Raw genomic sequence first — 27,200 nt, 5'->3', positions numbered from 1 at the left:
AGTAAAACATATCTTATATCCGTAGTCGGTAATGAAGCAGGAAGACTAGATAATGAGAGTGGATAATAAAAATAGGTATATTATTTAAATTTTAGAAATTTTTATTAGATGAGAGAAGAATAAGGAGAATAGGTAACGTGGGTACCAACTTTTGTGTTTCTATACCGAAGATAGAATAGTAGAGATTATATGGGCTACGCGGGCTGGGCCGCTGGACAACCTGGGCCGTGCCGTGTTTTTGGGTGGCTTCAGTCCGCGGAAACTAGATCGTGCTGGGCCGGTCTGCCCGTGACGAGTCTCGCCCGAAAAGCCCATCTCCTCCGTTTGTGCCGTCGTACGAGTGCTACTGGTGAGAACGCTCTTCTCCAGTCTCACTGCGAGCGGGGTGGTTGCAGCGGTCTCCAAGTCCGTGAGAATTGCCGCGCAGGTGCCTATGACGGCTCCAACCGGGGTTAAAAGCGCGGCCTCTCGAATTAGTATATTTTATATTTTCTAATATAAATAATTAAATAAATATACTTTGAATGAAAATATTTATATAATTAAGCACATACCACCCTCTCATAGGGTGGTAAGGCACCTACCATACTCTTTAAGAGCGGGTAAGTGCCACACTACACCCCTTATCGCACTTTGAAGCGGTTAGATAAACAGTACCTACCATTTTTTCTAAATTTTCTTCTTTCATCTTTCTCTATTTGTGCAGTAGGATTGTTGTGCTCTAAAATTCATAAAACTTTTTCTGTAGAGAATATAATTCATTGTGAATCTATTTTAAAAGAATTTACCTCAATATCTCCTGTATGTTTCAAAATAAAAAACTCTAAAGAGGCTACTTTTAGAACTTCTAGCAATTTTTAAGGCCTCAAAAAAATTCTAAAATTCTGAGAAAATTCACTAATATTCCTCTCATGTGTCTTAATAATATCTAAAATTATTTCAAACCCTAAGTTACTTGGTGAAAAAATGAGTTACTTTGCAATGCTCTATTTATATGCATTTTTATCATTTTATGTGATATTCTCTTTTTAATTCAAATTGAATTCAAACAATTCAAACATGAACAAAATTAATCCGAACTCTTATGGAATACATATACAACGTATATGAGTCCACTCGAGTAACGCTGCAGTTATTTATCGTAGGCTCGATCACTATCGAGTACGGCCAGTCCGTACGAAGTTATCAGGGCAATCTTCTTTGTCGAAGAATATTTTGGTGTCTAACCACCTCACGGTCTGATAAATATGCACAAAATTACATAAGAGTTTGGATGATTTTGCGCAGGTATTTATCCTGTTGCTGACATTTCTTTTTCTATTTGATGTCACACCACAAATTGTGCACATTCATATTTATATGTACTCCACAATAGTTTGGATGAATTTGTGTATATTTGAATTTTTTTAATTCAAATTGAATTAAAAAGAGAATATCACATGAAATAACAAAATACATATAAATAAAGCATTGCAAATGAACCCACTTTTTCACCAAATAACCTAGGATTGGAAATAATTTTAGATATTATTAAGACACGTGTGAGGAATATTAGTGAATTTTTCTAGATTTTTAGAATTTTTTAGGCCTTAAAATTATTAGAAGTTTTAAAAGTAGTCTTTTTTGGAGTTTTTTTTTATCTTGAAACCTACATAGGGTATTTAGGTCAATCCTTTTAAAATGGACTTATCATGAATTATAAGCCCTAAAAAAAATTTCGTGAATTTTAGACCACAACAACCTCACTATCCAGAGAAAGAGGAAAGAAAAAAAATTAGAAAAAAAGTGCGAGTACTGTTCATACAAGCCTAACCACCTGTGTTAAAACCTATATATGTCACCGTAGCATCTTACTACCCTCAGAGCGGACGGTAGACACTTACCGTTCTAGATAGACGGCTAATTCTGTAAATTTTTTCATTCAAGTTATATTTATTTAATTATTTATGTTAAAAAATATAAAATTAGAAAACTCCGGCCCCTCTGCCAGAACCGGATGACCCGTGAGCAGAATCTTCTTCAGTCCATGCCTTGCATTGTGCCACCAGCAACTCATCTCCATGCTGCAACACACTTACATCACATCACTCTGTAGTCTGTACTGAATCTATTTGTCGTACCTGTTGCTTGAATCTGTCGAGTTTGTGTCTTTTCTCGACGCTGCTCACCGTAATGTTCGAAAAGAAAAGGCTGGTCTCCTCCAAGGTCGTCGCGATCATGCATGTCGTTTCACTATTCAGCACAACATCAAGAGATTGGTGCCAGGAAACCTCACAGACGACACCAAAAACGCACCGTAAGAACCTCAATGGCTCGTTGATTTATATCATGTGAAACGTATCAAAAAAATAATCACGCATTTTTCAAAATACCGGTAAACAACCGATATGAGTTGGCGGCTCTTATTATAGAAGGAATAAACTGAAGGAGGTGTGCAACTTTTCTAGTGGGGTGACATGCTAATTTCGGCGATTTTGCCGATTTTTTTGGGTTGTAGGCTATATTCTTTTACTGGTTAGAGAGGCACCGTTTGTAATTATATTAACTCTTGCTCCTTTTATAATTAATTAAGGTTGAACTCCTGCTATTTTCTGTAAAAAAAGATCATGCATGTCATTCGGTGGTAAATTATCATACATGTGATGAAATTGACACTCTGAAATCATTTCATTATTCTGTTTCGTTGTACTAGTAATAATTTTCTTCATGAATGATTTAAATCAGGCGCGTCGAGATTGTACTGCGAAAGTAGTTCTAGGTAGAGAGTGGAAACAAAAAGTTCAGAAGAGCCAGATCAAAAATTCAGAATGAAAACCGGTTTGCAACTTTGGACACACGCTGCATGAAAACTGCGATACACGGATCTCAATGTAGATCTAATGGTGCAGTGTGTAATTGACGGTAACTTGGTTCTCCTGCGTATTCGAGGGAAAAAAGAGCGGATAAAATAAAAAGGAAGACACATTTGATGATTGTTGAAAAGTACCAAAGATTACACGTAGCAGAACGATGGATGAGATTTGGTGGGACGATTGATGTACAAATCTGGCTTGTCAGTGAATTTTGTGTCCGTCGCCAGCCCCCCCCCCCCCCCTTATAAGATTTACGCCCCCAAATTCGTATGAACCGAAGTGAAATGAGCCACTTTTGTATGTATATTCAGCAGCAGCCTGCAATGGTTGGTTCGGCTTTTGGGCACTTTCCAAGCGGCTTCGTTCATACAATTTGAGGCAGAAACATAATGCGCGTCAAACATCAAGGCGTCAACACATCAAGAAGGTGTTTTCTTTGCACTGATGGGCGAGGCCGCGCGACCGATGGATGTTGGAGGCGACGGATTTGTCGGTTAGTTGATTCTTGAAATAAGGTCATTCGGAAAAAAAAAACCGCCGCCTTCTCTGCAGGAGTCTTTGATAGCAGACCTGACATCAGCCATAGCATCCTCCGTGAAATAATCTTCATGTGTTATTGTTGCTATATATACACGGGCAGACGGGCTTCCTCCCTCATCCTCATCCTCATCCTCCTTTCGCTACTCTCTCTCTCTCAATTGCTGAGTTCCTCTCTTGCCTCTTCGTAATAATCCCACGCTACGCTACACTCATCGAAGCAACCACAAGTGGTAGATGGTGGCCCCTGTGGATTTTTCTCCGCAACGGCAACAGAGGCCGGAGGCCACCCGTGCTGCCGCGTCCAAGACCTCGATTGCGCTTGGGGTGATCAACCTTTCCACCGCCTCCACGGCCATCACCTTGGCCGTGTGCGAGCCACCGTCGGGGTTCAACGAGAACACCTACTTCCTCACCCTCTCGGGCGTCTTCTTCGCCGGAGTGGCAGGGGTTATGGCCGCCATTTGGGTGGCCAACGATCCCCGTGGCCGACATGCCACGGCGGTGCGGAACCACAACTGGCAGATGGTGGCCCCCGTGGTTTTTGCTCCGCAACGACAACAGGCATCGGAGACCGCTCGCGCTGCCGCATCCAAGGCCTCGACTGCTCTCGGGGTGCTCGGCCTTTCCACCGCCTCCATGGTCATCACCTTGGCCGTGTGCGAGCCACCGCCGGGGTTCAACGAGAACACATACTTTCTCACCCTCTCGGGCGTCTTCTTCGCCGGAGTGGCAGGGGTCATGGCCGCCGTCTGGGCGGCCAACAACACCCATGGTCGCCATGCCATGTGGGGGAAGCTCGTCTACGCCTCCATCGTGCCGCTCGCCGTCGGCCTCTCGGTGGCTTCGGTGCTCTGATAGGTTTGCAGCTCCATGACCGTGTCACCTCCGCCCGCCGGGACAGTAGCTCGGTGTCTTTGGGAGCCTTCAGCGGTTGATTTCTGTCTGTGTCGTCGCCAGCGCGTGGGGTTCAACAAGCAGCATCTATTTCCTATATCTGGCTTGGCATGTGTTGTTTCAGTTCATGAGTCGTTTGAAGTCCATCGGTTTACTACTCCAGTGTATCACGTCGCTCTGTGCTAAATAAACTTTCGTGTTGCTTGGGTTTGTGTTTTTCTCGACGCTGCTCACCACGTAGGGGACGCCCTGCTCGCGCAGGCGCGCCGCCATTGCTAAGCCCCGAGGGACCGGCGCCGACGATGATGGCGCCGTTCACCCACACGCAGCGCGGGGAGAAGAGGCTAACAAATCGTAAACTGGGACAACCATTTGTTCGTTCAACTGGGCGCAAGAATTCCTCCAACAAAAAGGAAATTAAAAATTGGGCGCCGGAGACCGTTCGCGCTGGCCGCGTCCAAGACCTCGACTGCGCTTGGGAGCTCGACCTTTCCACCGCTTCCACGGCCATCTTCAGATCGGGTTCTCTAGAGCACCTGGGCCGTGCCGTGCTTTTGGGTGGCTTCAGTCCCGCGGAAACTAGATCGAGCTGGGCCGTTCTGCCCGTGACGAGTCTCGCCGGAAAAGCCCATCTTCTCCGTCTTGCCGTCGCACGCATTCCAATCCTTCCCTGCCCCGTCTCCGGATTCCGGATCGATCTCTCCTTCCTTCCTCCCTCCCTCGTCCTCCTCACTTGCACACCTAGGGTTTAGATTCGCATCTCGCCGCCGTCGCCATGGACGACCCGTAAGTGCCTCTGCTTCCCCACCTCCCTCTCTAGGGTTTCGTCGCCTCACCCCGATTCCACCCCTGCAGCTACATCGATGAGGACGGCGAGCCGCTCATGGACCCCGACGCGCGGGACCCCTCTCCCGAGCCGCAACCCTACGACGACCTCGAGGACGACCTAGGCGGCGACTGGACCCGCGACCGCTCCCCGACCCCCGTCCATGGCGCCGGCGACGACGTCGGGGCGGGGTCCTCCTCCAGGCCCCGGAAGCGCCTCCTCAAGAAGGGCGGGGGCGCTGGAGGAGACGGCATGCCCGGCGACGACGGGCTAGAGGACTGGGGGCTGGAGGACGCGGACGCGGAAGCAGAGGCGAAGAAGAGGAAGGGCTCATCGGCGCTGAGGGACCTCGCGAGGGGCGGGGGAAAGGAGAAGAAGGAGAAGAAGAGGAGGAGGGAGGACGACGGGAAGGAGAGGGACAGGGGGGTGGTGAGGGAGAAGAGGGGTTCGGGAGGTAAGGCCTCTGCCGCTGGGGGTGGGCACCGGGACCAGGACGACGAAGGGGAGAGGGAGATCCAGGAGCTCTGGGATACCATCGCCGGCGGTGATTCAGAGGTAAAGACAGTAGATTGATACATCTCTGTGTATTTGAGTTGCTTCATTCGAGTGATCGATTTAGCTTTTCTGGATGGCGAGCAGTGGTTGAATTAGTTTGTTTTGGTGCTGCTGGTTCATTCTGTTGTTGTTGGTGTGTTTTCTTTTCGTAGGGAAATTAGGATTAATCTTGAGGTCTTATTATGTTTTCAGCCAACCCCTTGCAATCAGGATGTACTACAGATAGCATCTTCAAAATTTTGCAGATAGCATTTTTTAAAGTGAACTATTTAAGATGTTAAAATGTGATGCTTGGTTTTATCTTGGTCTATGCCATGGCCTTGATTTTGCAAGGAGGGCTTTGGTTTTATGAGATAACTGGGATAGCATTGTTTAGTCTGTTTGTGGTATCTTATTTCTGACAATGATACTTAAGTATAACTGGAACACTGCTCTATTGAAGAATATCTTATTCTACTTAAATGATATGACAGTTGAAAGCTTGTCTTACTGGTTAGATAATAAACAGCTTGTAGGTCATCAATATGAGTTCGCTTTTGCTCTCCTTTCATTTCTTTTCCTTCATGGAGGACTGCTTGCTCAGGATGGGTTGTGTGACTATGTTGGGTTCATATCAAGTCAGATCATTGGAATTTTCTGGGTGCATTAGATCATTTTATTAGCTTGGCTTCCCTTTTAAACTAGTATTTTCATGGTCTTGTATGGACTAGTCCTCTCTGCTGACATTTTATTCTCATGGAACAGGATGACCAAGACGGTGTTAGAACTGTAGATGATGATAATTTCATTGATGATAGTGGGGTTGATCCAGCTGATCGTTATGGCAGTGATAATGATCGCCATTCTCCTCGACATTATCCACAGGTATTCATTCTTAAATCTTAATCGCTCAGATGCCCTAGAGCATTATGTTTTTGCATTATTTGAAGATAAATGGCTGCACATGCTTAATAAAATGTCTGCTGTCTCATTATATTTTACCCTTGGTTGTATTGCATACCAGTGGCTCCGATGACTGTATTAACTTGTGGATTGTTTGCATTCACTATTAAGTAACAGAAGGATTATGTTAGAGATCCATTTCATAGCCTTGTAGGAGTTGATAGAAGCTTTAGGGGCCAAGTCTTAGTTGAGAAAGCTGACACCTTTCCATCTTATTAATTTTCCAAATCAAATATGTGCTTTACACAGGAAAAATAATGATGCGTTACATTATCCTTGTTTATTTTTTTTGGCCTTTGCAACCAGTATGAATTAATTCCTTTTATTATAGGCAGAAGAGGGTGAAGAGGATGATGAAATTGAGCGACTCTTCAAGGGTGGTAAGAAGAAGAAGAAGAATGATCGCCCACGTGCGGATATTGGTCTTATAGTGGAACAATTCATTGCTGAGTTCGAGGTAGCAGCTGAAGAAGATGCAAACCTAAATAGGCAATCAAAGCCGGCTATTAATAAACTTATGAAGCTTCCACTGCTCATAGATGTTCTCTCTAAGTAAGATGTCCAGAGATACAACCTTGCCTGTGGTGTCAATGCATATTGCTATCTGTTTATGGCTGGCAATAATTATTTTCTTGTTCATCACTATTTTGCAGGAAAAATCTTCAGCAGGAATTTCTTGATCATGGAGTGCTCACTCTTCTAAAAAACTGGCTTGAGCCCTTACCTGATGGAAGCCTACCAAATATGAATATTCGATCTGCTGTGCTTAAATTGTTAACTGATGTAGGCATCTTTATTTTCCTTCTTTCTTTTGCATTGTGTAGCTTCATTGTTCTTGCCCAAGAACACAGTTGTCCATGATTTTATGTTTTGATTGCCCCTCAGGGTCTAATTGCTAACGAAAGCTTTATACCTCTGTCACAGTTTCCCATTGACTTGGAACAATATGACAGAAGAGAGCAGCTTAAGAAAAGTGGTCTGGGAAAGGTAGTTTTATTTGGTCTCTCTGATATACTGTTTTGCAGATTACGTGCTATGTGCTAAGTCTATCCCATGATGCATGTTTAGGTCATTATGTTTTTGTCAAAATCTGATGAGGAGACTACTGCAAACAGAAAACTGGCTAAGGAACTGGTTGATAAATGGGTAAGTTCGTCTTCAGTACTCATTTATTTTGCGTGCTTGTTTGCTCTCAAAGGTATTTGGTTTGTATGACTAACTATTGTAAGAAAACAGAGTCGACCAATATTCAACAAGAGCACGAGATTTGAGGATATGAGGAGATATGACGATGAAAGGGCTCCTTACAGGCGTCCTCAAATGAAAAAGTGAGTGCATGCATTTATTGGCCATTTGAAGACGTAATCTCTTATCATAATCATCTTGTCTTGTGTATTATGTCTGTACTCTGTATTATGACTAGCTATTCTTTCTTTTCATAAAGGCCATCGTCAAGTAGCTCTGGAATGGAATCCAGAGACGATGATGATGCTGACTTCTCTCAGTAAGTCTCACAATGTATCATATTTGTTTTTATTTTTGATTCGTGGATGCAGGTTCTGTTACCATTACAAATTTGTTGGATTAATATGTTTTATGCTGTGCATTTAGACGTAGGTCTGGGCAAAGCAGTGCAAGGCAGCATGCTTCTAGGCCAGAAGCCTCGCCTTTGGACTTTGTCATTCGTCCACAGTCCAAAATTGATCCTGAGCAGATAAGGGCTCGTGCTAAGCAGGCTGTCCAAGACCAGCGCCGGCTGAAGGTTCTCCTGCCATATTCAAAACTCTTTTAGTTTTGTCAGCCTATTATAAGCTAGTTCAGATTCTATGATGCTTGCTAACTGTGAAAGGAGGACTGATAATTAATCATTATTGTTGGAAATTCAGATGAACAAGAAATTGCAGCAGCTCAAAGCGCCCAAGAAGAAAAATCTTCAGGCGTCAAAGCTCAGTGTGGAAGGCCGTGGGATGATCAAGTACTTGTAGACCATCCAGCATCCACTCTGGTATCCTCATCCACCAAGCCCTTGCACATGATTGTGACCGCAGTGGATTGCTGAATTAGTACAAAGCACACTACCACCACTCAAGAGCAAATAGCTCGGCTCAATAATCTAGGATTCTTTATCCAAGTATTTTTCCTGCCTGGTTAGGGTGCAACAGATGGGCTTCAGAAACTTGATGATTTGGGCACTATTTATTGCCAATGCTTATATTATGATCATGCATGAATATAGTGTGTTTCAAGCAGAGTGGTGCTGTTATACTGTATAAATGTTTGTCATGCTTACACGTTACAACTGGATCGGATCGGGCTGTAAGTTTAGTTGAAGTTTCACGTCTTTGTACTCGAGGAGCGTCATGCGTTGTTATGAAATCAAACATTGTGCGACAGCAGATTAATTGTGTTTAATGGTTACTACAAACAAGACTGTAACTAGATTTTGGTAAATGACAATATTTTGGAGAATTTTTTCACCTTGCTGACTGAAAACTAATGATACCGAGGCAGCTTAGCAGCTTCCATCCTAGAGCTAGTTGAGCTGCGTTTTCTGATGGCTTTGACAGCCTCTTACGGTCTCCTACCTGTTGCCAGAAAGCTTTTCGATGTCATGACAGGTGTTTGATTATTTGTGGTCTTGTGGATTACTGAGCACTTGATCCTCCTGCTTTATCTGTATATGTACGTACATATTCCGTGTGTGTGTACCTACAAAATTTAGGGGCGTTCAGTAGGAGGATCAAGTGCACTTGGATAAAATGTTGTGGCTTTGCCTGTCTTTTTCAGCCAATTCGATGTCGTGGCATCCGGTTCAGGCAAATCTATCAGATTGGGATATTCTTGGTACGTACGTAACATGATTGCTAAGCAACGGCAGTTCACCAACACAGACGTAATTTGATAGACAGCGACATGGTGGTTGGCCGTCTTTACTGGTGTTTCGTACGAGCAGTTAATGGAGTTAGTAGTGGTTTCGTAGCAGGTAATACACGAATGAAGTAATGGCGAATTAACGAATTGACTTAATCAAAATCGACTCTCTCTACATCTTTTGATTAAACAATTAATTTATCACTCAAATTTATGTCGCCTCATGTATTTGTGGTTGTACTCTTTGTAAAACCCACATAAAATCAAATTGTCTCCGTCCGATTCGCATTGAGATGCCGGTTTTCGTTAGTCTACAAAGAGTAGTTAGTCATATATTTCAATTTTGTTTTACAATTTTTTCATTCATCGCCGAAAATATCAAAATTCATGAATTTTATCAAAATTTTAGATATTTTTCATTCTCTGCTCAGCGGATTACACATGTCAGTAATTTTCTTTGATCAAAATTAAATATTCCGTTCTCCTCTAAAATTCTTAAAATTCACAAAATTTTGACGAAAAGTTTAATACCCGACGTTTTGACTTGTTAAAACAGAGCACAATGGTGCCTTCGAGTTTCATTTGAAATATGATATACAGAGTTCTTTAAAGTAAGTTAATTTCGATTGAATGAAACTCGTTAAAACATGATTAGGCTCGACAAGCACTACTAAAAATAGAGGTCTCTCTTCTTCTCCCTCATTTCGCAGGTCGCCACCACGTCTTCGTCCTCCTCCCCTCCCGGCCATTTCTCCACGAGGCAACACGCGCGAACGACCCTCCCGAGACGCAGAATTACTCCCCGAGCGCTCGCATTCCTCGCGCTGCCCGCCAAGTTCCAGCCCGCCACGCACCCGCGCCCCTCGCCGGCGGCGCAATGCCGCGGCGGGGCGAGACGGCGGTGGTCCCCATTGACGTCGACGGCGGGGGCGGAGGTCCGGGACGGCCCGAGAGCCCACGCCACCGGAGCCATGGCCCCGGGCACCACGGCCGCCACGGGCCGCACCACCAGCACCGGAGCCGCCCGCCTCCGCCGCCGCCGCAGGAGTTCCGGCCATTCCGGCGGTGGTTCCCCTTCCTGGTGCCGCTCTTCATCATCGCCAACATCGTCATCTTCGTCCTCACCATGTACTTCAACGACTGCCCCGCCCACGCCGAGGCCGCCGGCGCCGCGATAGGGGGATCCGTCGGCGAGAGCGCCACCGCGCAGGGGTGCTGGCTCGCGCCGGAGCTCGGGAGGTTCGCGTTCCAGTCGTTCAAGGAGAACCCCCTCGTGGGCCCCTCCTCAGCGACGTAAGGCATTGTCCAAATCGGTGAAAATTTTGGATCTTTGTGTTGTTCGCTTGGTTTAGATTGCTTTATATGTATGCATTGTGAGAATTGTGTAGATTTGATGAAATGTGCTTCCGTTATGGCCTTTATTTGTTCGTTTTAAGGGTCATTGCGTAATGGTTAGCTGTTACTGTGAATTTTGCTCTCTTTTTTTGTCGAGCTCATTGATTGGTAGGACATTGGCTTTTTAAATCAAAACAAAAATCTGATGTGATTGCCTTAGGTTTGGTTCAGGTGCTGTTTCTTGGGCATGAACGGTTGAATTTTTATGTTTGATCAAAGACTCAAAGTCGCTAGCTTACTTCGCATAAAATTGGTGTCACTTTGTTTGAATCTGATAGAGTTGCTCTTGGTACGTCTATGGTGGCTGGTGTATCTATAAAGGTAGGCAATTCGAAGTTCTGATCTACAATAGGTCATTTTTTGGTCCCTTTTTCACAAAATTTGGGGAAAAGTTTCTTGACCTCCAGAGACATGTCTTTCTTAGATGAGTAAATTTCAAAAACCTACAACTATTTTGATATATGTTACAGAAAACTACAACTTCTGATACCTACTTACCTGTCATCCTCTATGGCATGTAATAGGAGGATTAACCATAGGCCCACCTGTTGTCAGAGGATGACAGGTGGACCCACGGTGAGAAAGTTATAGTTTTTTACAAAGCACTAGAAGTTGTAGTTTTTTGCAACATATGTCAAAATAGTTATAGGTTTTAGAAATTTACTCTTCTATTGAAGCCTTTTTAGACATGAATTTGTATTCCTGTTCTTTTTCTTTTTCGGGCGACAAACCTTCGCTGTTTGTTAATTTTTTTAAGAAAATGGGATTCTTCACAATTTTATCTGTATGGGAATTTATGAATCTTCTAAAGATTGAATTTTGAACGAAATGAGATTGCAGCTGTGGAATACAGTATTCCTGATTCATTAGACAACATTTCCGTAGAATGAAAGTACTTAAGTTGTAGTCAGCTATTTATTTACCATCATCTGAATATTATTTTCAATGTGGATAATTCCTTTACCATCTTATTCTTATTAAAGAAAAACTTTCTTTGTTTTACTTTTATCTGGTCATGTTTGAATAACCAGCTGTTGTTGGAAGCGAAGTATATGCAAGAGATCCGGTCTAACCTCATTTTTCGTTATAGCAATCCCTTATATGTAGCAAGGGTTGAATGGTTTTCTTCCTAAAATCAAATGATTCCTTAGTTCCAAATCTTAGACCAGTGAAGCAGCGAATGCAATGTGATGCAAAGATACCAATTTGTATTGTCTATACTTCTGTTAAACCTTATTATCTGAATTCATCTTTGTAATTGAAAGGTCCATGACGATTGCTTTTCACTATTGAGATTTTTTTTTTCTGATTATGCCTTCAGGTGGAGGCACTTCATCCCCACCCCCACCCCCCTGCTTATTGACAAAAATCTTGATAGCTTGAATGTTTAACTGACATATATTTCAATTCCCCAGGCTGTTGAAAATGGGGGCACTAGAAACCAGTAAAGTTACCAAAGATCACGAAGGCTGGCGCCTCATTACATGCATTTGGTTGCATGCTGGAGTTGTCCACATACTTGCTAATATGTTGAGTCTCCTATTGATTGGAATCAGGCTCGAGAAGGAATTTGGTTTCAGTAAGACACAGCCTACACTTGCTGCTTGCTGGTTTTTCGATCATCCAATCCACAACAAATTGAATGAAACGCTTCGGATTTCTTTTGATGAAAATCCTTGTTCCGAGCTGTTGAAATAATTTGTATTATCTTTTTGTTCTTCATTTTGATGCCTGTACACTGCATCTTTTATTTTATGGTGTCCGGCAGTTCCTTCAAGGCCTCATGATCATATAACTTGATTAATGATTGTTTGTTGCAGTGAGGATTGGTCCACTGTATGTGCTCTCTGGAGTAGGTGGTAGCTTGCTGTCTGCTCTATTTATGGTGTCGAATATATCTGTTGGTGCTTCAGGTGCACTATTTGGACTATTGGGCTCCATGCTGTCAGAGCTGATAACGAATTGGACGATATATGAGAATAAGGTTGATTCTAAAATATATGCAGTATCTTCACAAATTATTCCATATTCCACGTGTCTAATTTTCTTGTTTTAAAAAATCAGTTTGCAGCATTATTGACTCTAGTTATGATCATTGCCATCAACTTGGCTGTTGGGATCCTTCCGCACGTTGACAACTTCGCTCACCTCGGGGGATTCATATCAGGGTTCTTTCTTGGTTTTGTGCTGCTAATGCGCCAGCAGTTTGGATACATTAACCAAAAGAACTCTCCTCTTGGATTCCCCATGGGCCCAACTAAACGGAAGTTCAAGACATATCAAATCATACTCTGGGTTGTTGCTACACTGATATTGATTTCTGGGTAAATATCTAACCAACCAGAAGAACAATAATGATCTATTCAGCCTCTGCATTTCTACTGCTTGTGCTAAACTTTATCATTGGCAGGTTCACCATTGGCCTGGTATTGCTACTTAAAGGGTTCGATGCTAGTGAGCACTGTTCTTGGTGCCATTATCTGAGCTGTGTGCCTACTTCAAAGTGGAGCTGCAAAGCACCAAACAACTATTGCATGGTAAGCCTTTCTACGCATATGATTCTTACTAAATGTGCTTCACCTATAAAGTCTGATGTGACAATCACTAGTTCTCATAGTTGTTCTTTTAATCTGGTATTCCGGATGAAACCTTAATAAGTATATCAGCACAAGATTTTCATGAATGTGTACTCTTGAGCATTTTTCACTTTATAAAAGTCTCTTAGATAAAATCATAAAAAACATCAGAACTTCGACCGCAAGTCGTGACCGCATGTTATGATATTGAAAATGTTGCCTTGATTGGTTTTCAATTGTTTTGCCGTTAGCAATATTGCGGTTCCATCGTTTTCATTCCTGTGAGCATTACTAGAACTTTTGCTTATCAAAGACTGTTTATCTTTCAATATGGTTGGCACGTTATCATTGCAGTCATGCAGTGATTAAATTAATGTTTCATTTTCGCTTTACATCCTCACTGAAAGTTTACTAATACTAAGCCTCTCCTGCAGTCTTCACAGCTTGGAAATCAATTAAACCTGACATGCCAAAGCACTGGAAAGACAGCAACATATGTTCTCAACAATCCAAACAACACGGAAGCAATTAAAAACCTTTGTATTGGCCTTTGCAGTTAATGGCGAATGTATGTACTTTCTGACAAGGAATTGATGCCCACATATCTATAGAAGAGAGAGGTAGAAGCCTAATTTACATTGAGCTTCTCTGGTAATCCTTTTATGGCTTCTATGGTTTTGTTTTGTTGTGCATGCTGTGTATTACGAATGTCAGTTGGGGGTTATAAAAGATGGATAATTTGAGGCAGTAGTTTCTGACATATGAATTGAGCACTTGCCTTATACCATTATGAAGATACAAAGGTGTCAAGCCTAAAATGTTGTGTCAAGAGAAGGAAGGCTTGGTGAATCTCATCAATTCTCAAAAAAAGAAAAAAAGATAGAAATAGAACAATAAGAGTATGTGTACCATATCTAGATTGTTGTCCCGAATATTAGCTACAGAGAGGGAGATGGGGGGCAACCATGGAAAACATATTAGGATTTAGGACTTAGGAGTTTATCCTGGTCAAATAAAACTGTTGCAATACATTATACTAAAAAGATGATTATGCCAGGACCCTAGACAAGTGTCAAGTCATGTATGCTATCTAAGTCCTATTCTGCTCATATGTATATCTAGGTTAATAGGTTAACATTCATCTTCATATTTCCCTTCCACTTTTCACAAGGATATCTTAGTATTTTATTATCAGACTTTTTATGTTTGTTTTGCACTACTTTGGATGGTCAAAGGATGTAAATGTTACAGAGGTTGATGGAATGATACAAGACAATACAAAGAAATATCAAAGAAAAATTGAATGCTGATACTGGATCCATTTTATATCCCTGGTTCCCTGCTGTTTTTTTTTACGGGACTGGTTCCCTGCTGTTGCTGATCACTGTTCCTTGATTCAGGGATGTAATTCTTCCACTTGGATTTTTTCACCTAATCCATTAAAGAGTTCGACTGCAGGACAGATATCAGCCCCCATCACTTGATATAGACTACTTAATTTTTACCATCTTTGTCTATGATTTCCTGCATCAATTATATAGCAACTATTTATGGACTCTTGTCATTATATATGTTTATGGAGTTTAGAGACTAAGCAGTAAGCACATCATAATGATCTTAGCACAAGTAGGGGGAAATAATCAATTTATTAAAGACCTGCAATGGTGTCAGTCATTAGGTCCATTGTGAAACAAGTTTTGACATGGGTCCAACTTTTGGAATGATTATTTCATAAGGAAACCTAGTTTATGAGATCACTATCAACATTGGACTAGAAAAGGTTAAGTTATGTAAACTACCCAAACTACACATGGCTAATAGTATAAAACCTGGCATAGGATACAAAGTTGCCTGAATGTTTTGGTTTAGGAGGGAAGCAGCATAATGTTGCAGCCTACAGTTGTATGACTTACAGATATGCATAGCCGACTGATGCCTATTTGATTTTACACACTTCAGAATCTGAGATAGTGGACTGGATATAGCTCCTTCCCAGAGAAGTGTTAGTGCGCAAGATCAAACCAGACAGACCCTACAGGACATACACGCCAAGACCTCTAGATGTCAGACATGCCATAGCTTGGACCCCTGCGCTGCCGCTAACTGCTCGTATTCAGCTGCTCGAAAATATGCTTCACCACCTTTGCCATTGTTGCCTTCCGCGCTTCCCTGAAGTCCCAGAGTTCATTCACGGTATGCCGTCCGTGAGGACTGTACTCGTTGAGCTCTCTCAGGGCGACCTTCACTGCATTGCAGACGTTGTCGCCGTACTCGGTCCACAACTGTCTCAATTTTGGATCGTCTTCATCCACAACGTCCTGGAATCATTCAGTGCAAGACCTTTAACCAATGGCTCTTCAAACGGAATTGAGAACATGCAACTGGAGCCTGCAGGTATCAATTTACAGAAATTGGATAAATACCTTGTCTTCTCCATCGACCTGAATAGTTTTAAACGGATGCCAGGATGTCTTCTTTAGTTCATCCTGCCAACTTGAGACCAACCTTGCAGCTTTACCCTCTGGATCGTCATCCCTGTATTTCCTCTTGCATGCATGGTGAAAGGGCTTTTCATCAAGTTGTCCCATCCTTTTGATCCCAATAACCGTATTCCCACCAATCATCATGCTCTCCAAACCCTGAGCGTTGTGATTATTCCATGGAGGAAAGTTTTTATAAATAACAAAACTAATGCAGAGGGAATGAGAATCTGTTGAAAACACAGGGTTGTTTACCTTAATCAATTCTTGACGACTCTCTTGAAGCACGTCTCTGTTCAGCCGATCTCTTTTGGTTAGGTCAACAAATGAATTTTTCAACCTTTCACGTTCTTGCTCTAGACAATTATTCAAAATTATCATTAATTTATAAAGATGTTGACATTCTTCCTTTGTTAGGTTTTCCCCAGCCTGTAGTTTCATGTTCAGCAGACGTATTGCAGACACTTGTGCTTCCCTTCGCTCCACCTCCTTCTCAAGTTGAATTACTTTTGCGTAAATGGTTTCCATTTCTTCCTAGAAAGCATACACATAAATGCATTAGTATGAATTGGTTGGTCATTGGTAAAACAGTTGATGCAGATGATAACTGTTGTATCCAAAAAGAAGAGAAGAAACCTTATGTTTTTCATGAAGCATTTGAGCATGGTCACTCGCCTTGGCCTCTCTACCTGCCATCTCCCATGAGTTGATCTCGAAAACAAGCTGATTGGATCATCGTGTCAGAAACAGCATAAGCTAAACTGATGTAATGGAAAAGGTTAGACCAAGATGGAAAAAGCACGGAAAATGGAACGCATTGCGCAAGAGGCATATCCGCCTTGTCCGGGTTATGAATATACCAGTGATCTATGTTGAATTGTCATTAAAATAATATTAAACTGAAGCTTCCTGACATCGAGGGAAATTCTGTCAGTATTGGCCTTGGGTGACTACTTGTGGTGTAATGAGGGAACTAAAATAAATATTAATGCTCTAACACATGGGGGTAAATGTTAACTGATGCTATTTTTGTTTCCAGCTGCTTGTAAACTTTATCTGCAGCATGGAATCTGGCTGGTTCTCCATGATCAATATAAGAAAGATCATTAATTCAACATACACCAATGCAATGAACCATAAAACTTTCTCTTGAACGAGAAAGGCGGTACTATCATACGGAATTTGTAAAAATGTATTCCATGCTTCTCCAGCTGAAGATCTGCTTCTACTTTTCATCAACTGCTGATAATGGCACTGATTTGCAAGGTAAACCGATATTCTTGTAGTGAATAACTCTTGACAGCATCTAACATGGAGTCAGTGCAGGCACATGCATGCGGACGTAAACTGATGATGCATACAGAACTCTGTAATCCAGAGCAAATGAGTGTACCTTCTGCACTTTGCTGCAATGCAGTTTGGTTCTGCCATCCTTGAGCTCCTGGATTCTTTCCACCCTTGACTCGATCTCTCTCCCAATTGCATCCAGCTCTACCCTGAGCTTCTCATTCTCCTCATGGATGCCATTATTCATCTGTGGTATGATATTGTCAGCTATTGTCTTCCATCCTTCAGATACTGGCAAAAGTTATCGATATTATTTCAAGCAATTACTCTTAAAAAAGGGCAGAAAACGGCAATGTACCACTGGCAAAACCACAGGTTCTAAAATACTATTAGAATGTGGCGATGGCAAGTAAGGCCTGATCCTATATGTCACTAACACAAATGTAAAAGAAAAAGAGATGCAGTTTACGTTGCTTGCACTTGCATGGATTTACTAACCTTTGAGCTCGCCATGGAGGCAGCTGTTCTCCTCCTCCACCATGTGCATCATCCAGACCATCTCCTCGCACTTGGCTTCCAAAAACCTGGCCCTCCGCTCGTACTCGCTGGCCACGCCGCCGAGCCTGGCGGCGACGATCGTCTCGTCCTTCTGGACTTCCTCCACGCTCCTCGCCGCAACGCCGGACTCCCTCAGGAACCTCCCTACCGCGTTGTCGCCGAGAAGGTCCTCCTCCTCGGCGGCCCAGCCGAACACGCCGCCACCGGTGCTATCGCCCTCGCCGCGCCTCTGCCACTCCCTCCTCCCGGCGCCGGCGAAGTGGCGTGCGAGGGACATGGCGTCCCGGAGGCCCGCCCAGTTCTTGCCGAAGTGGAGCAGCAAGAAGTCCTGGTGCTGGTGGTGGCTGGCTGGCTCCTCTTGGAGCGCGGTGGTTGCGATGCCGGCGAAGTGCTGTTGAGCGTGGAAGGCGAGGGTACTCGTGGCGTCACCGTCGGCAGTGGTCATGGCGAGGACGCCAGTCCACGGCCAGACAAGGAGCTCGCCGGCGTTGTCTGCATCGGCGTTACCCATTAGGATGTCGTCACTTGACATGGAAGTCTTTTGGTTTCTGAGGTTTCAGTCGAGTGTGGTTGGGTGGCTGTCGCTGTGCTCTGAAATTCCGAGTGGTATTGCCTGTGTTATACTAGTTTACTTACCGTGTCATGAGTACATGCAGTGTGCGTGCTGAGCTAATGATTTTTACCACTCTTTTTCTTTTGGTGTGTTAGCTCAATGTTTACCTTTGGGATTTTGGTATTTTACTTCTCTCGAAACAGCAGAGAGCAAATGCCTCAGGGATTATTTCGGGTACTGAATTTTATTTTTGGAAATCTACCACAGCCAGAGAACATATTACTCCTGAAAGTTGCTTGAAAAAAAAAAGAGATTACTCCTGAAAGCCAAGAACTTTGCCCCAGCTGCAAGCAGGCAAGGGGACGGGGGTTTTGTACTTTTGTGGGCTGTGACTCTGAGTAGTGTGACTGTATGACGTCCCACCGTTTTAACTTTTTTCGCCTTATCGAATAACTAGCTAATTCTTAATATAGTATTCATTGTGAGATAACATGTGAATTTTAAACTCATATATCATCAACACAACGATAACATATAAAAATATGATAAGTTATTCAATAACAAATCATGAAATCTCCCTCTCTTTTTGCTTTCTTGCTTGGCTTGCCAATGTGCCGTGGAACAGTAGTGTTAGCTCTGGCATCGCAACCCTTCGGCTTCCCCATTTCTCAGTTAATGCAGTATAATCGCTATGGAAGCCTACAATCTTGGAAATTGGAACGGCATCAGTCAAGTCGTTTGCTCCGTAGTTCGCCTTTATTAACGGCAACTCGTATAGGCAAAGTCATTTCGATAGAAAATATATAATCATTTCGAAAAAAATAACTATAGGCAAAGCAAAGCCAGCTACTCATACATATGCAAGCAGTTATTCTAAATAAAAAATAAAAAAGATAGTGGAGTTCAAGAAGGTCAGTTCTTCTCAAAGTTAGCCTCGTTGAGTCCCCAATCAAACCTTTTTCTCAATCCCCATTGTGATGTAGCTTTTGTGAAGGAGAAAATGTCAGGTGGCTGGGGCTATGTCTTCAGAAATAATGCTGCATAGTTCACAGGCTACCTCCTGCACTGAACCATCCGGTCCACCCACTCAGACCGGAGTTGAGCGTCGACCACCCTCTCTCTTCACTCGTTGACGGTGGGCCCCACTTTCCGTCATGCCTCATCGCCATCGTCGCTCGGGTTAAGGTTCGAGGTTGTCGGGTTGAGGATTTGGTGGTGGACGGGCTTAGAGCGATGACCGAGGCCGGCAGTTGGATCAACGATGGACAGTGGTGCTATGGGAGGCGGTGGGTAGTGATGGCGGCAGGGGACCAACGTAGAATTAGCACAGCGGCGGGGAGTCACCAGAGACGAAAAGAGGACGGTGGGCAGTGTCAATAACGAGAGAATCAAGGAAACAATCCGGCAATAGGAGTGGGAGGAGGGTGAGGCATAGGAGAAGGCGGGTTGAGGAGCACACCGTCATCATTGAAGGAGGCATAGAGCAAGGCTTGTCAGAGGCAGTGAAGAAGCTGCTCACTGGGAGGAAAGAGAGGGAAGGGAAGGAGGAAGAAGAGGTGAAGGTTGGCATAGCAGCCCCCTCTTCCGCGGAACAGATTTCTCTGCAGAGGACAGTAGGGTCATTGCCGCGTGGCCCCAAACGCGGTGGGGTCCATGTGTCAGTGACTACTACCCTCTGCAGTTACTGCAGACAAGTCCTGTCGCTCTCCCGCAGGTCCAAGATGCAATGCATGCTGAATTCTGCTCTGATGGTATCTGGGTTTTAGTGGCCAGCGATTCGGCTGAGCTTTTGAAGTAACATCCTTCCCCTCTAAAAAAAAGTGCATATGCTATACGGTAAAAAAGAACTGTACAAGGGAATAATGAGCGGTCATATACCTAGAAGAGACAGACAAGCACTGCTACTACATCTGTACACCTGCACAAATATACAAACACCTAACAGCAGCACGAAAGCCATGGGTGGGTATTATTAAGTTCAGTGATCGCATCAGTGTATTAGGACGGGAGCAACCACATGCAGATGAGAACGTGATGCATACCCAGGCCTGGATCACGAACACTTATGATGTCGCTAAACAAACAGAATTCACAGGATACATCTCCTATAGCAGGAGGGGGGGGGGCAGCACAGGGCTCTGCAACAGCACCAATGGCGCGCATGCACAACTAGTTGGCTCGGTGGTGACACGGCCCAGGGCGCCTCAGCCCCTCCTGCGCTTGGTCGTCGTCTCCATCTGCCCGAACAGGTACTTCAGCACCTCCTTTATGGTGGCCTTCCGGCCTTTCCTCAAGTTCCAGAGCTCAGGCACGACATACCGTCCACTGGGGTTGTACTCATTTATCTCAATCAGGGCGGTCTTCACCGCATTGCATACATCGTCGCCATATTCAAGCCACAAGTACTTCAGTTTTGCATCATCGTCATCTATAATTTCCTGCAACAAATGAGGATGGCTATGATTTCCGAACAAACACTAGCCTCTATAAACGTCAAAGATCACACAATAGTTGAACAGAACAACTCAATAAATACCTTATTTTCTCCATCAGCCTGAATAATCATCTTAAAAGGATGCCAGGATGGCTTCTTTATTTCCTCCTGCCAACTTGAGACCAGCTCTGCAGCTTTGGTCTGGTAATCATCATTTCCAAATTTTTTCTTGCAAGCATTTTGAAATGGCTTTTCATCAAGTTCTCCCATTCTTTTGACCCCAATAGCTGTCCGCCCATTTAGCTCGTTCTCCAAGCCCTGAGAATTGTGACAAACATTTCATGAATGAAAAACATTTTATGAACATCAAGTAATAAAGAACATATTAGGGGCAGGGTAATTGCTAAACATATAACCCAGAGAAAACGAGCAGTACCGCTATCAATTCTTTTCGGGCCTGTTGTAACTCATCGTTACTTTCACGCTCTTTCGTCACAAGATCTCCGCTCAACTCTTCCAGCCGCTTCTTTTCATGCTCTAATCTTTCACTCAGCTTCTCCATCTTCTCATGAATATCCCCATCATCGTCTCCCTCCAAATGTTTCATCACTTGGAGAGTACCATTCAACCGTGTTACTTCGAGCTCAAGTTGCTGCTTCTCATGCAGCTCCTTTTCCAGCTGAAGCATTCTTGCAAGTACATCTTCCTTTTCCCTCTGATGTTATTAAGGTGTATTAATTATCATCTCCAGAGTCCAGAGCAACCATCTAGAAAACAATATAAAGTAAGAAAAGTACAAACCTTCTGTTCGTCCAACAGCTTCAGAACATCTTCATCAGCCCTCTGCTGCTCTATACTAGCTAGCTCAAGTTCACTATTATCATCTTTTGCCTGTACGTTTCAGAAGAGAAACTTAAAATAATTATGTAAGATACTGCAGTATGAACTTATTTTATCATACCATATACTAAAAGTGTCATCTTTAGTTTTATGCGATGCATAGCACTTATGCTATAGACAGAAACCTGGCATTCTTGGAAAAGTGTCATACAATCAGACAATAAAATACTTACTAATAACACGTCCCTTGTCAGAGAAAGTATAGTTATGCTATATCATTTCAAACAACTTGTGTGAGTCTCAAATGGAACACATAAAAGCATAACTATAAAAAAAGTCCTTGTTTAGTTGTTTTCATGTTAAAGTCAGCCAGTTAAATAAAAGAATGTTTGCCATCCTGTACATCCAGATTAGTGCACCCTAGGCATAATCTTTCAGCAGAGGTTACATGTTCATAGCTTAGTGATTCACTTGTATAGTTCTTTAGCTTACCTTCTGCTTCTCATCATTGAGTTTCTTCCTGTCACTAGCATTCTCAGCTGACAGCTTTTCGAGTTGCTTAGCTCGTGAATTCAGTTGTTTTCTCTTATTTTCTAATTCAAGCCTCAAGTTTTCATTGTCTTGGAAAATCCTCAGAGCATTTTCACGAGCCCTGCGATGAAGATTGCGCATTTCTGAAGGGGAAATACAGATTTTATTAGATGAATTAATTTCTAATAAAGAAAATTGCTTTGTTGATTTTGCAACTGAAAGAAATTAAAGCTATACAATCAAAATTCACAATTGGGGGTGTACATCTAAGCATATAAGAGAGATATGGAGCAACTTCATGCATAGTGGTATTATCTGAAGAAGTCCTGCACTCCTGCAACTCATCTAACCCAAACCATACCACTGTTATTCTAAATACTTCATGTTCAATATAAAAGGAAGAATCTAAAATGGTTTCAATACTTCTAACATACAAATTACAAAATATCAATTATGAAATAGTACAAAACAGAAATACCATCTATTGATTTGATCAATTCTGTAAGTTTCACTGAAATGACTCGACATGTGACATGTGGGTCACTCTACACCATCAAGTACAGCCAAAGGAAACAAAACACAATTGCACGGAGTACCTTCATTGTATGCCTCATGCAGCTTCCTATTGTCCTCCTCAAGTCGAGCAATGGAAAATTCTGTTGCATTCTTCTTTGTCTCCAAATCCTGCAAGTATCGGTTCTTTGCCTCGATCTGAGATGCCAGTGTTGCCACCACCTTCCCTGACCTCTCTGACTCGATCTTGGAGACCTCATCTATTGTTTTCAGGTTGGTATGCTTCCTCAATAACCTTCCCACCACGCTCGCTGCATTATAGTCCCCCTCTCGGGCAAGCCACCCATAAACCTCAACCTCGGATTCGCCGCCCTCCCCCTCCACAGCACCTGCACCACTATTCCTTGTCTCCCATTCCTTCTTGCCAAGCTTATTCACGTTGAAATGGTTCTCAAGTGTGAGTGCATCATTAAATCCACTCCAATCATTGGTAAACCTCACAATTGCAAAGGTTTCCATGCCTTCCATCTCATCGACAAACAAAGGCACAACCTCAACCAAGCTAAACATGGCCACTCTACCAGCAAAGTCGTCAGCGTTGAACCCTGCTCCGGCTGCAAGAACAAAAGTCCACGGCCAAGCATACTTCTCAACCTCCTGTGGTCGTCCCACAGTCACGGCCGCGGAACTGGATCCAGCAGTACCAACACTGGCTTTGGCCTTCCCGTTGGCACTGGCACTGCCATTAGCATTAGCAGTGTCAGTTGCAATAGCACCAGCAATGCCAGTGATAGTGGCAAGTTCATCCGCGAAGGACGGATCGGTGCGGACAAAGCGGGCAAAAGCACGGTGGAAGGCGCGCTCGCGGCCGTGGCGGCGGTGCTTGCTGGAGGCGCCAATGCCGTCGGCGTGCTGGAGGAGGTCCTTGAGCTTGTAGCCCTGCTTCTTCTTGCCAGGGCAGAAGGGGCAGCGGAAGGTGCCGTCCGGATTGCGCACCCGGTGGTTGCCAGACCTGAGGAGGCCGTACGACTTCTCCTCGTAGTCGCTCTCCGCCTCCGAGTCGTCCTCATCGGGGTCGGAGGAGACCTCAGCGGCGGGGTCCGCCAAGCCGGCGGCTTCCGCGGCGGCCTCGGCCTCGGCCTCCTCGTAGGGGTCCATGTAGTCGTCCATGTCAAGAACCGTTCCCCTGTCAGAGTTCAACTCAGTCAATTCCTGGGCACAACCACAGCGGTTCTTGATCTAATCTTTGAAGAAGAAAAAACAAGAATTTTCTCCCGATATTCTTGGATCCAAGTATCGAAAAAAAGGAACGAAAGGACTTACCTTTTCTCCCGAACTAGAGCTGAATCCGGTCCAAATGGCAACGAAAATGGATGGAATCGGACGGAGAAACCCCTGACAAAGATCAAACCCGCATCGAAATCGTGTTCTCAGACGCCAGGATTGAACGCAAACGATGAAACGAGGCCGCCTTCGCTGGATTTATGGTGGCAACAGGCGGAATCGGCGAGCAAGCAAGAGCTTTACCGGAAAGGTTTAAGGAGCATAGCATTTGCTATCTGAATTCCAGGGGTTTTGGCATTTTGGAAAAACTCATATGCTCGGTGTTATATTTTAAAAAGCAAGTTAATTAGATTTTAAATTCGGATCAGACCAAACCGCCTCTGGTCCGAATCAAATGTGCTGGCACAAGACAAGGTTATTTTGTCCTACCTAGGCACAGCACGACGGTTTGGATTGTGACTGGACCGAAGTCGCGGCACGATAGGTCGACACGGCACGATCCGTTTAACTATTTTTATTTTTTAATATCTTATATAATATATTTAGATCTAATAATATATAGGATATGTGATGCAGTGGTAGTATGTTTGACTCTTAAGCAAAAGGTCGTGTATTCGATTTCGGGTGAAAGCAAATTTTTGTGATTTTTTTTAATTTTTCGTGGGCTGACGGGTCAAAAAAGATCATCAGACCTACCGTGTCGCGGGTCGGCACGGCACGGTACAGTCTTAAGTGGGTCGTGCCTGGGTTGGAGTCGCGGCACGTGGGTCGACACGACACAGCTCGTTTAGCTAACGAGCCTAAACGTGTTGTGCCTAAACAGGCTGTGACTTAATGGGTCTGTGTCGTACCGAGTCGGACTATCCATTTAGTCACCTCTGTTCGGGACTTCATCTCGATCACCAACTGAACAAAAAAAAAAACAACAACGCTCCGTTCTTCTTTGCTTCACCTAGGGTTCATGGTTGCTCCAAGGGTGATGATCACATACCCTCTAGATCCCGTTAGTCGGCTTACAAAATCAATTCCTTGAGCAAGGGTGATCAAAACGACGTTGGCGGCCTACATGATTCCCAACGAGGTCCCTCCCGCGTAAGGCCCAATCCCATCTCTCCATCTCTATCCTTGTTGTAGCTCGGGTTAGGGAAGAAACGGGCAAGAACACGAACAATTTAGGCATGAAGCTAAATGATTGTATGTCCCATTTTATTTTTCGTATTCAGTAGGATCGATCCTGATGCCGCTTTTAGTCTCTGTGTTTCGTTTGGTGATTTCTATGCAAAGTTGGATGATGGAACTTGTGAGCTGGTGTCACGGAAATATGGTGAGTGGGTTGTGAACTATTGATGTTGCTCATTGGAGAGTTTGCAAAAGGATTTTGCATCACTTGTGAAGTGGGGTAGTGGCCAAGAGGTAATGGTGAATGAATTTGAGAAGGACATATGAAAGGAAACAAAAATTGAGGATAATATGGTTTTATTGCATGTATTCTCTGAGAGCTGTGGTGAGAGAAGGTTGTTTTTTATGATCGATGTTGTGGACAAATCTAGTCAGTTGGTTATTAGCTCAAGTGTTACAACTCTAAATAAGGTTGTCATTAGTAATATTGTGATAGAGAAAGTAATTGCACAAGAAAAGTCAAACAATCAAGTAGGCAGCCTATCTAATGCGCAAGTTAATGTTGATACTCCTTCAGTCTGTGCTGTTATTGATTAGGATAGTATGGAGATTGTTCCAATTACAGAAGAGCAGATAGGGTGTGTATTGCCAGTGATCGAGGAAGATGAAATGTATGCATATTTGGGTATGAGAGATGAGGATGTGAGAGTAGAGCAAGCTAGGCTTGCAACTGAGAACTAGGGATGAAAACAAGATGGGAAAATCTCGTCCCGTCTGGCAACCATATCCCGTATTTTCCCGCTCATTTTTGAATTCGCGAGTCTTACATGGTAAGGACGGGAACAGGATGATCAAACTAGGACATGTGATCGAAAACAATTAAGACCTCATCCTGCCCATTTTATCGGTTTCCCATTTTCAGGCGAGATAATTCTGTTTTCAGTCTTGTTTCTAGTCTTCGCAGGATCAACCCATAAGGCCCATCAGCCAACTCTTTCTCCTCCACATCTCTGCTCCATTCTCATTCTCTCTCCTCTCCGGTGACAGTCTTCTCTTACAACCGATTCTCTCTCCTTCCCTTCTCTCTCCTCCTCCTCTCTAACTCATAACGGCAGGCTACATTGGTTACTCCAATGGGCAGCGTTGACTTGGGGTTGCCAGATCTATCCCTCCCTCGTCAGATCCGTGTTGGGATGGGTAGCAGATGGCTTGATCTGGCGGCACTAGCTCTGGTCTCGGGGGGTGCTGACAAGCACATCGGGACTTGGCAATGAGTGCTCCGCACACTCCATGGGTTCACAAGCCACACCAGCGCCTCCACCATCTCCTCTGCTTTGCCCCCTGTCCTGCAGGCTAAAGCCCTCCAAATCTGGCCGACGGATGGCAGCGAGCGAGCTCCCTCACCTCGTGCCTCACACCAGAGCACCTGCTCCCAGCAGTGTACAAGAATGGGTGGGTCACCATGTGGTGGGTGATGACCCTTGGTGATGGCTCGAAACCGTGGCTGGTGGACCATGATGACCCCAGAGTGGCCATGGGCGCTCATTGACGAGCTCCCTCACTTGGTGGCACGAGTGCATAGCCCCTCCATGCAGAACCCACAAGCTCCCTCGCCTTGCTGCAGGTGGCCAGGTCCGCTAGATTCCATCCCGAGCATGACAACATGCACACAATCCCACCGATGATGCCAATGTGTAAATTCCTCGCCGGCAATAGGAAGAATGTGCATGCATTTATTTTCCGTGTCGTCCTGTGCACTCCATGAGTTCATCCTTGCTATTTCTGAAGTTCATTGAACGAACTTGGTTATGTTGTTTTTGTTGATCATTCAAGGATGTTCTCTCTCTCTCTCTCTCTCTCTCTCTCTCTCTCTCTCTCTCTCTCTCTCTCTCTCTCTCTCTCTCTTGTGAATTTCATGTGTACATCAGTGAGTCATCAATAGAGTATCAGAACCACAAGTGAGTTCTCTCTCTCTCTCTCTCTCTCTCTCTCTCTCTCTTGTTCATTTGTTTATTTTGCAAATCAGTTCATGTCAAGATCAAGATGTCTATGGTGTTTTGCTAGACAAAGAGACAATGAAATCTGTTGACATGTAAACATAAAATCTTTTCGTGAGATCTTGAATATACAAATAATGGGTAACAAAATGA

At 43.9% G+C, this 27,200-nt stretch overlaps 5 protein-coding genes across 6 annotated transcripts; 3 read left to right on the top strand and 2 right to left on the bottom strand.

Annotated features, from left to right (window-relative positions):
* Positions 1 to 3,551: 3,551 nt before the first annotated feature.
* On the top strand, positions 3,552 to 4,304 carry LOC133887248 (uncharacterized). Its single transcript, XM_062327194.1, has one exon. The coding sequence runs from the start codon at positions 3,627 to 3,629 to the stop codon at positions 4,245 to 4,247; it is 621 nt and encodes a 206-aa protein (XP_062183178.1). The 5' UTR covers positions 3,552 to 3,626; the 3' UTR covers positions 4,248 to 4,304.
* A 566-nt stretch (positions 4,305 to 4,870) lies between these two features.
* LOC133892352 (protein IWS1 homolog 1-like) lies at positions 4,871 to 9,086 on the top strand. The gene is made up of 11 exons (XM_062333106.1): positions 4,871 to 5,072; positions 5,142 to 5,667; positions 6,412 to 6,531; positions 6,941 to 7,161; positions 7,263 to 7,392; positions 7,534 to 7,596; positions 7,678 to 7,755; positions 7,846 to 7,937; positions 8,054 to 8,113; positions 8,221 to 8,371; positions 8,496 to 9,086. The coding sequence occupies exons 1-11, from the start codon at positions 5,062 to 5,064 to the stop codon at positions 8,592 to 8,594; spliced, it is 1,551 nt and encodes a 516-aa protein (XP_062189090.1). The 5' UTR covers positions 4,871 to 5,061; the 3' UTR covers positions 8,595 to 9,086.
* Positions 9,087 to 10,142: 1,056 nt separating this feature from the next.
* LOC133892277 (RHOMBOID-like protein 1) lies at positions 10,143 to 14,198 on the top strand. Its single transcript, XM_062332992.1, has 6 exons — positions 10,143 to 10,773; positions 12,291 to 12,454; positions 12,696 to 12,859; positions 12,940 to 13,199; positions 13,286 to 13,412; positions 13,886 to 14,198. Exons 1-6 carry the CDS (start codon positions 10,358 to 10,360, stop codon positions 14,009 to 14,011), a joined length of 1,257 nt encoding a protein of 418 aa, XP_062188976.1. The 5' UTR covers positions 10,143 to 10,357; the 3' UTR covers positions 14,012 to 14,198.
* A 1,018-nt stretch (positions 14,199 to 15,216) lies between these two features.
* On the bottom strand, positions 15,217 to 18,349 carry LOC133887239 (factor of DNA methylation 1-like). Its single transcript, XM_062327187.1, has 6 exons — positions 17,717 to 18,349; positions 17,325 to 17,509; positions 16,568 to 16,654; positions 16,187 to 16,465; positions 15,875 to 16,090; positions 15,217 to 15,769 (listed from the first exon to the last, which is right to left on the bottom strand). The coding sequence occupies exons 1-6, from the start codon at positions 18,306 to 18,308 to the stop codon at positions 15,551 to 15,553; spliced, it is 1,578 nt and encodes a 525-aa protein (XP_062183171.1). The 5' UTR covers positions 18,309 to 18,349; the 3' UTR covers positions 15,217 to 15,550.
* A 1,926-nt stretch (positions 18,350 to 20,275) lies between these two features.
* Positions 20,276 to 24,227, bottom strand: LOC133892129 (factor of DNA methylation 1-like). Of its 2 annotated transcripts, none has more exons than XM_062332920.1 (7): positions 23,971 to 24,227; positions 22,731 to 23,859; positions 22,096 to 22,277; positions 21,565 to 21,654; positions 21,200 to 21,478; positions 20,866 to 21,081; positions 20,276 to 20,767 (listed from the first exon to the last, which is right to left on the bottom strand). In XM_062332920.1, exons 2-7 carry the CDS (start codon positions 23,815 to 23,817, stop codon positions 20,534 to 20,536), a joined length of 2,088 nt encoding a protein of 695 aa, XP_062188904.1. In that variant the 5' UTR covers positions 23,818 to 23,859; positions 23,971 to 24,227; the 3' UTR covers positions 20,276 to 20,533. The 2 variants fall into 2 exon arrangements, with proteins under 2 accessions (XP_062188904.1, XP_062188861.1); XM_062332877.1 differs by having other exon boundaries at positions 22,731 to 23,833.
* Positions 24,228 to 27,200: the final 2,973 nt, after the last annotated feature.

Source organism: Phragmites australis, chromosome 1 (assembly GCF_958298935.1).
Source record: "Phragmites australis chromosome 1, lpPhrAust1.1, whole genome shotgun sequence".
NCBI classification, from domain to species: Eukaryota; Viridiplantae; Streptophyta; class Magnoliopsida; order Poales; family Poaceae; genus Phragmites; species Phragmites australis.
The sequence above is the reverse complement of the archived record's forward strand: the minus strand, read 5'-3'. Positions and strand labels throughout refer to the sequence as shown.

Excerpts from the sequence above, each read along its gene's own strand:
- LOC133892129 (XM_062332920.1), bottom strand. The coding sequence starts at position 23,817 with ATGGACGACTACATGGACCCCTACGAGGAGGCCGAGGCCGAGGCCGCC. Across the intron at positions 21,655-22,095 it reads TCAATGATGAGAAGCAGAAG|GCAAAAGATGATAATAGTGA; the intron begins GTAAGCTAAAGA and ends TGAAACGTACAG. Across the intron at positions 20,768-20,865 it reads AGGCTGATGGAGAAAATAAG|GAAATTATAGATGACGATGA; the intron begins GTATTTATTGAG and ends CATTTGTTGCAG.
- LOC133887248 (XM_062327194.1), top strand. The coding sequence starts at position 3,627 with ATGGTGGCCCCTGTGGATTTTTCTCCGCAACGGCAACAGAGGCCGGAG.
- LOC133892352 (XM_062333106.1), top strand. Across the intron at positions 6,532-6,940 it reads CTCCTCGACATTATCCACAG|GCAGAAGAGGGTGAAGAGGA; the intron begins GTATTCATTCTT and ends CTTTTATTATAG. Across the intron at positions 7,162-7,262 it reads CTCATAGATGTTCTCTCTAA|GAAAAATCTTCAGCAGGAAT; the intron begins GTAAGATGTCCA and ends ACTATTTTGCAG.
- LOC133892277 (XM_062332992.1), top strand. The coding sequence starts at position 10,358 with ATGCCGCGGCGGGGCGAGACGGCGGTGGTCCCCATTGACGTCGACGGC. Across the intron at positions 12,455-12,695 it reads CGAGAAGGAATTTGGTTTCA|TGAGGATTGGTCCACTGTAT; the intron begins GTAAGACACAGC and ends TGTTTGTTGCAG. Across the intron at positions 13,200-13,285 it reads ACACTGATATTGATTTCTGG|GTTCACCATTGGCCTGGTAT; the intron begins GTAAATATCTAA and ends TATCATTGGCAG.
- LOC133887239 (XM_062327187.1), bottom strand. The coding sequence starts at position 18,308 with ATGTCAAGTGACGACATCCTAATGGGTAACGCCGATGCAGACAACGCC. Across the intron at positions 17,510-17,716 it reads CCTCCATGGCGAGCTCAAAG|TATCTGAAGGATGGAAGACA; the intron begins GTTAGTAAATCC and ends AACTTTTGCCAG. Across the intron at positions 15,770-15,874 it reads AGGTCGATGGAGAAGACAAG|GACGTTGTGGATGAAGACGA; the intron begins GTATTTATCCAA and ends GAATGATTCCAG.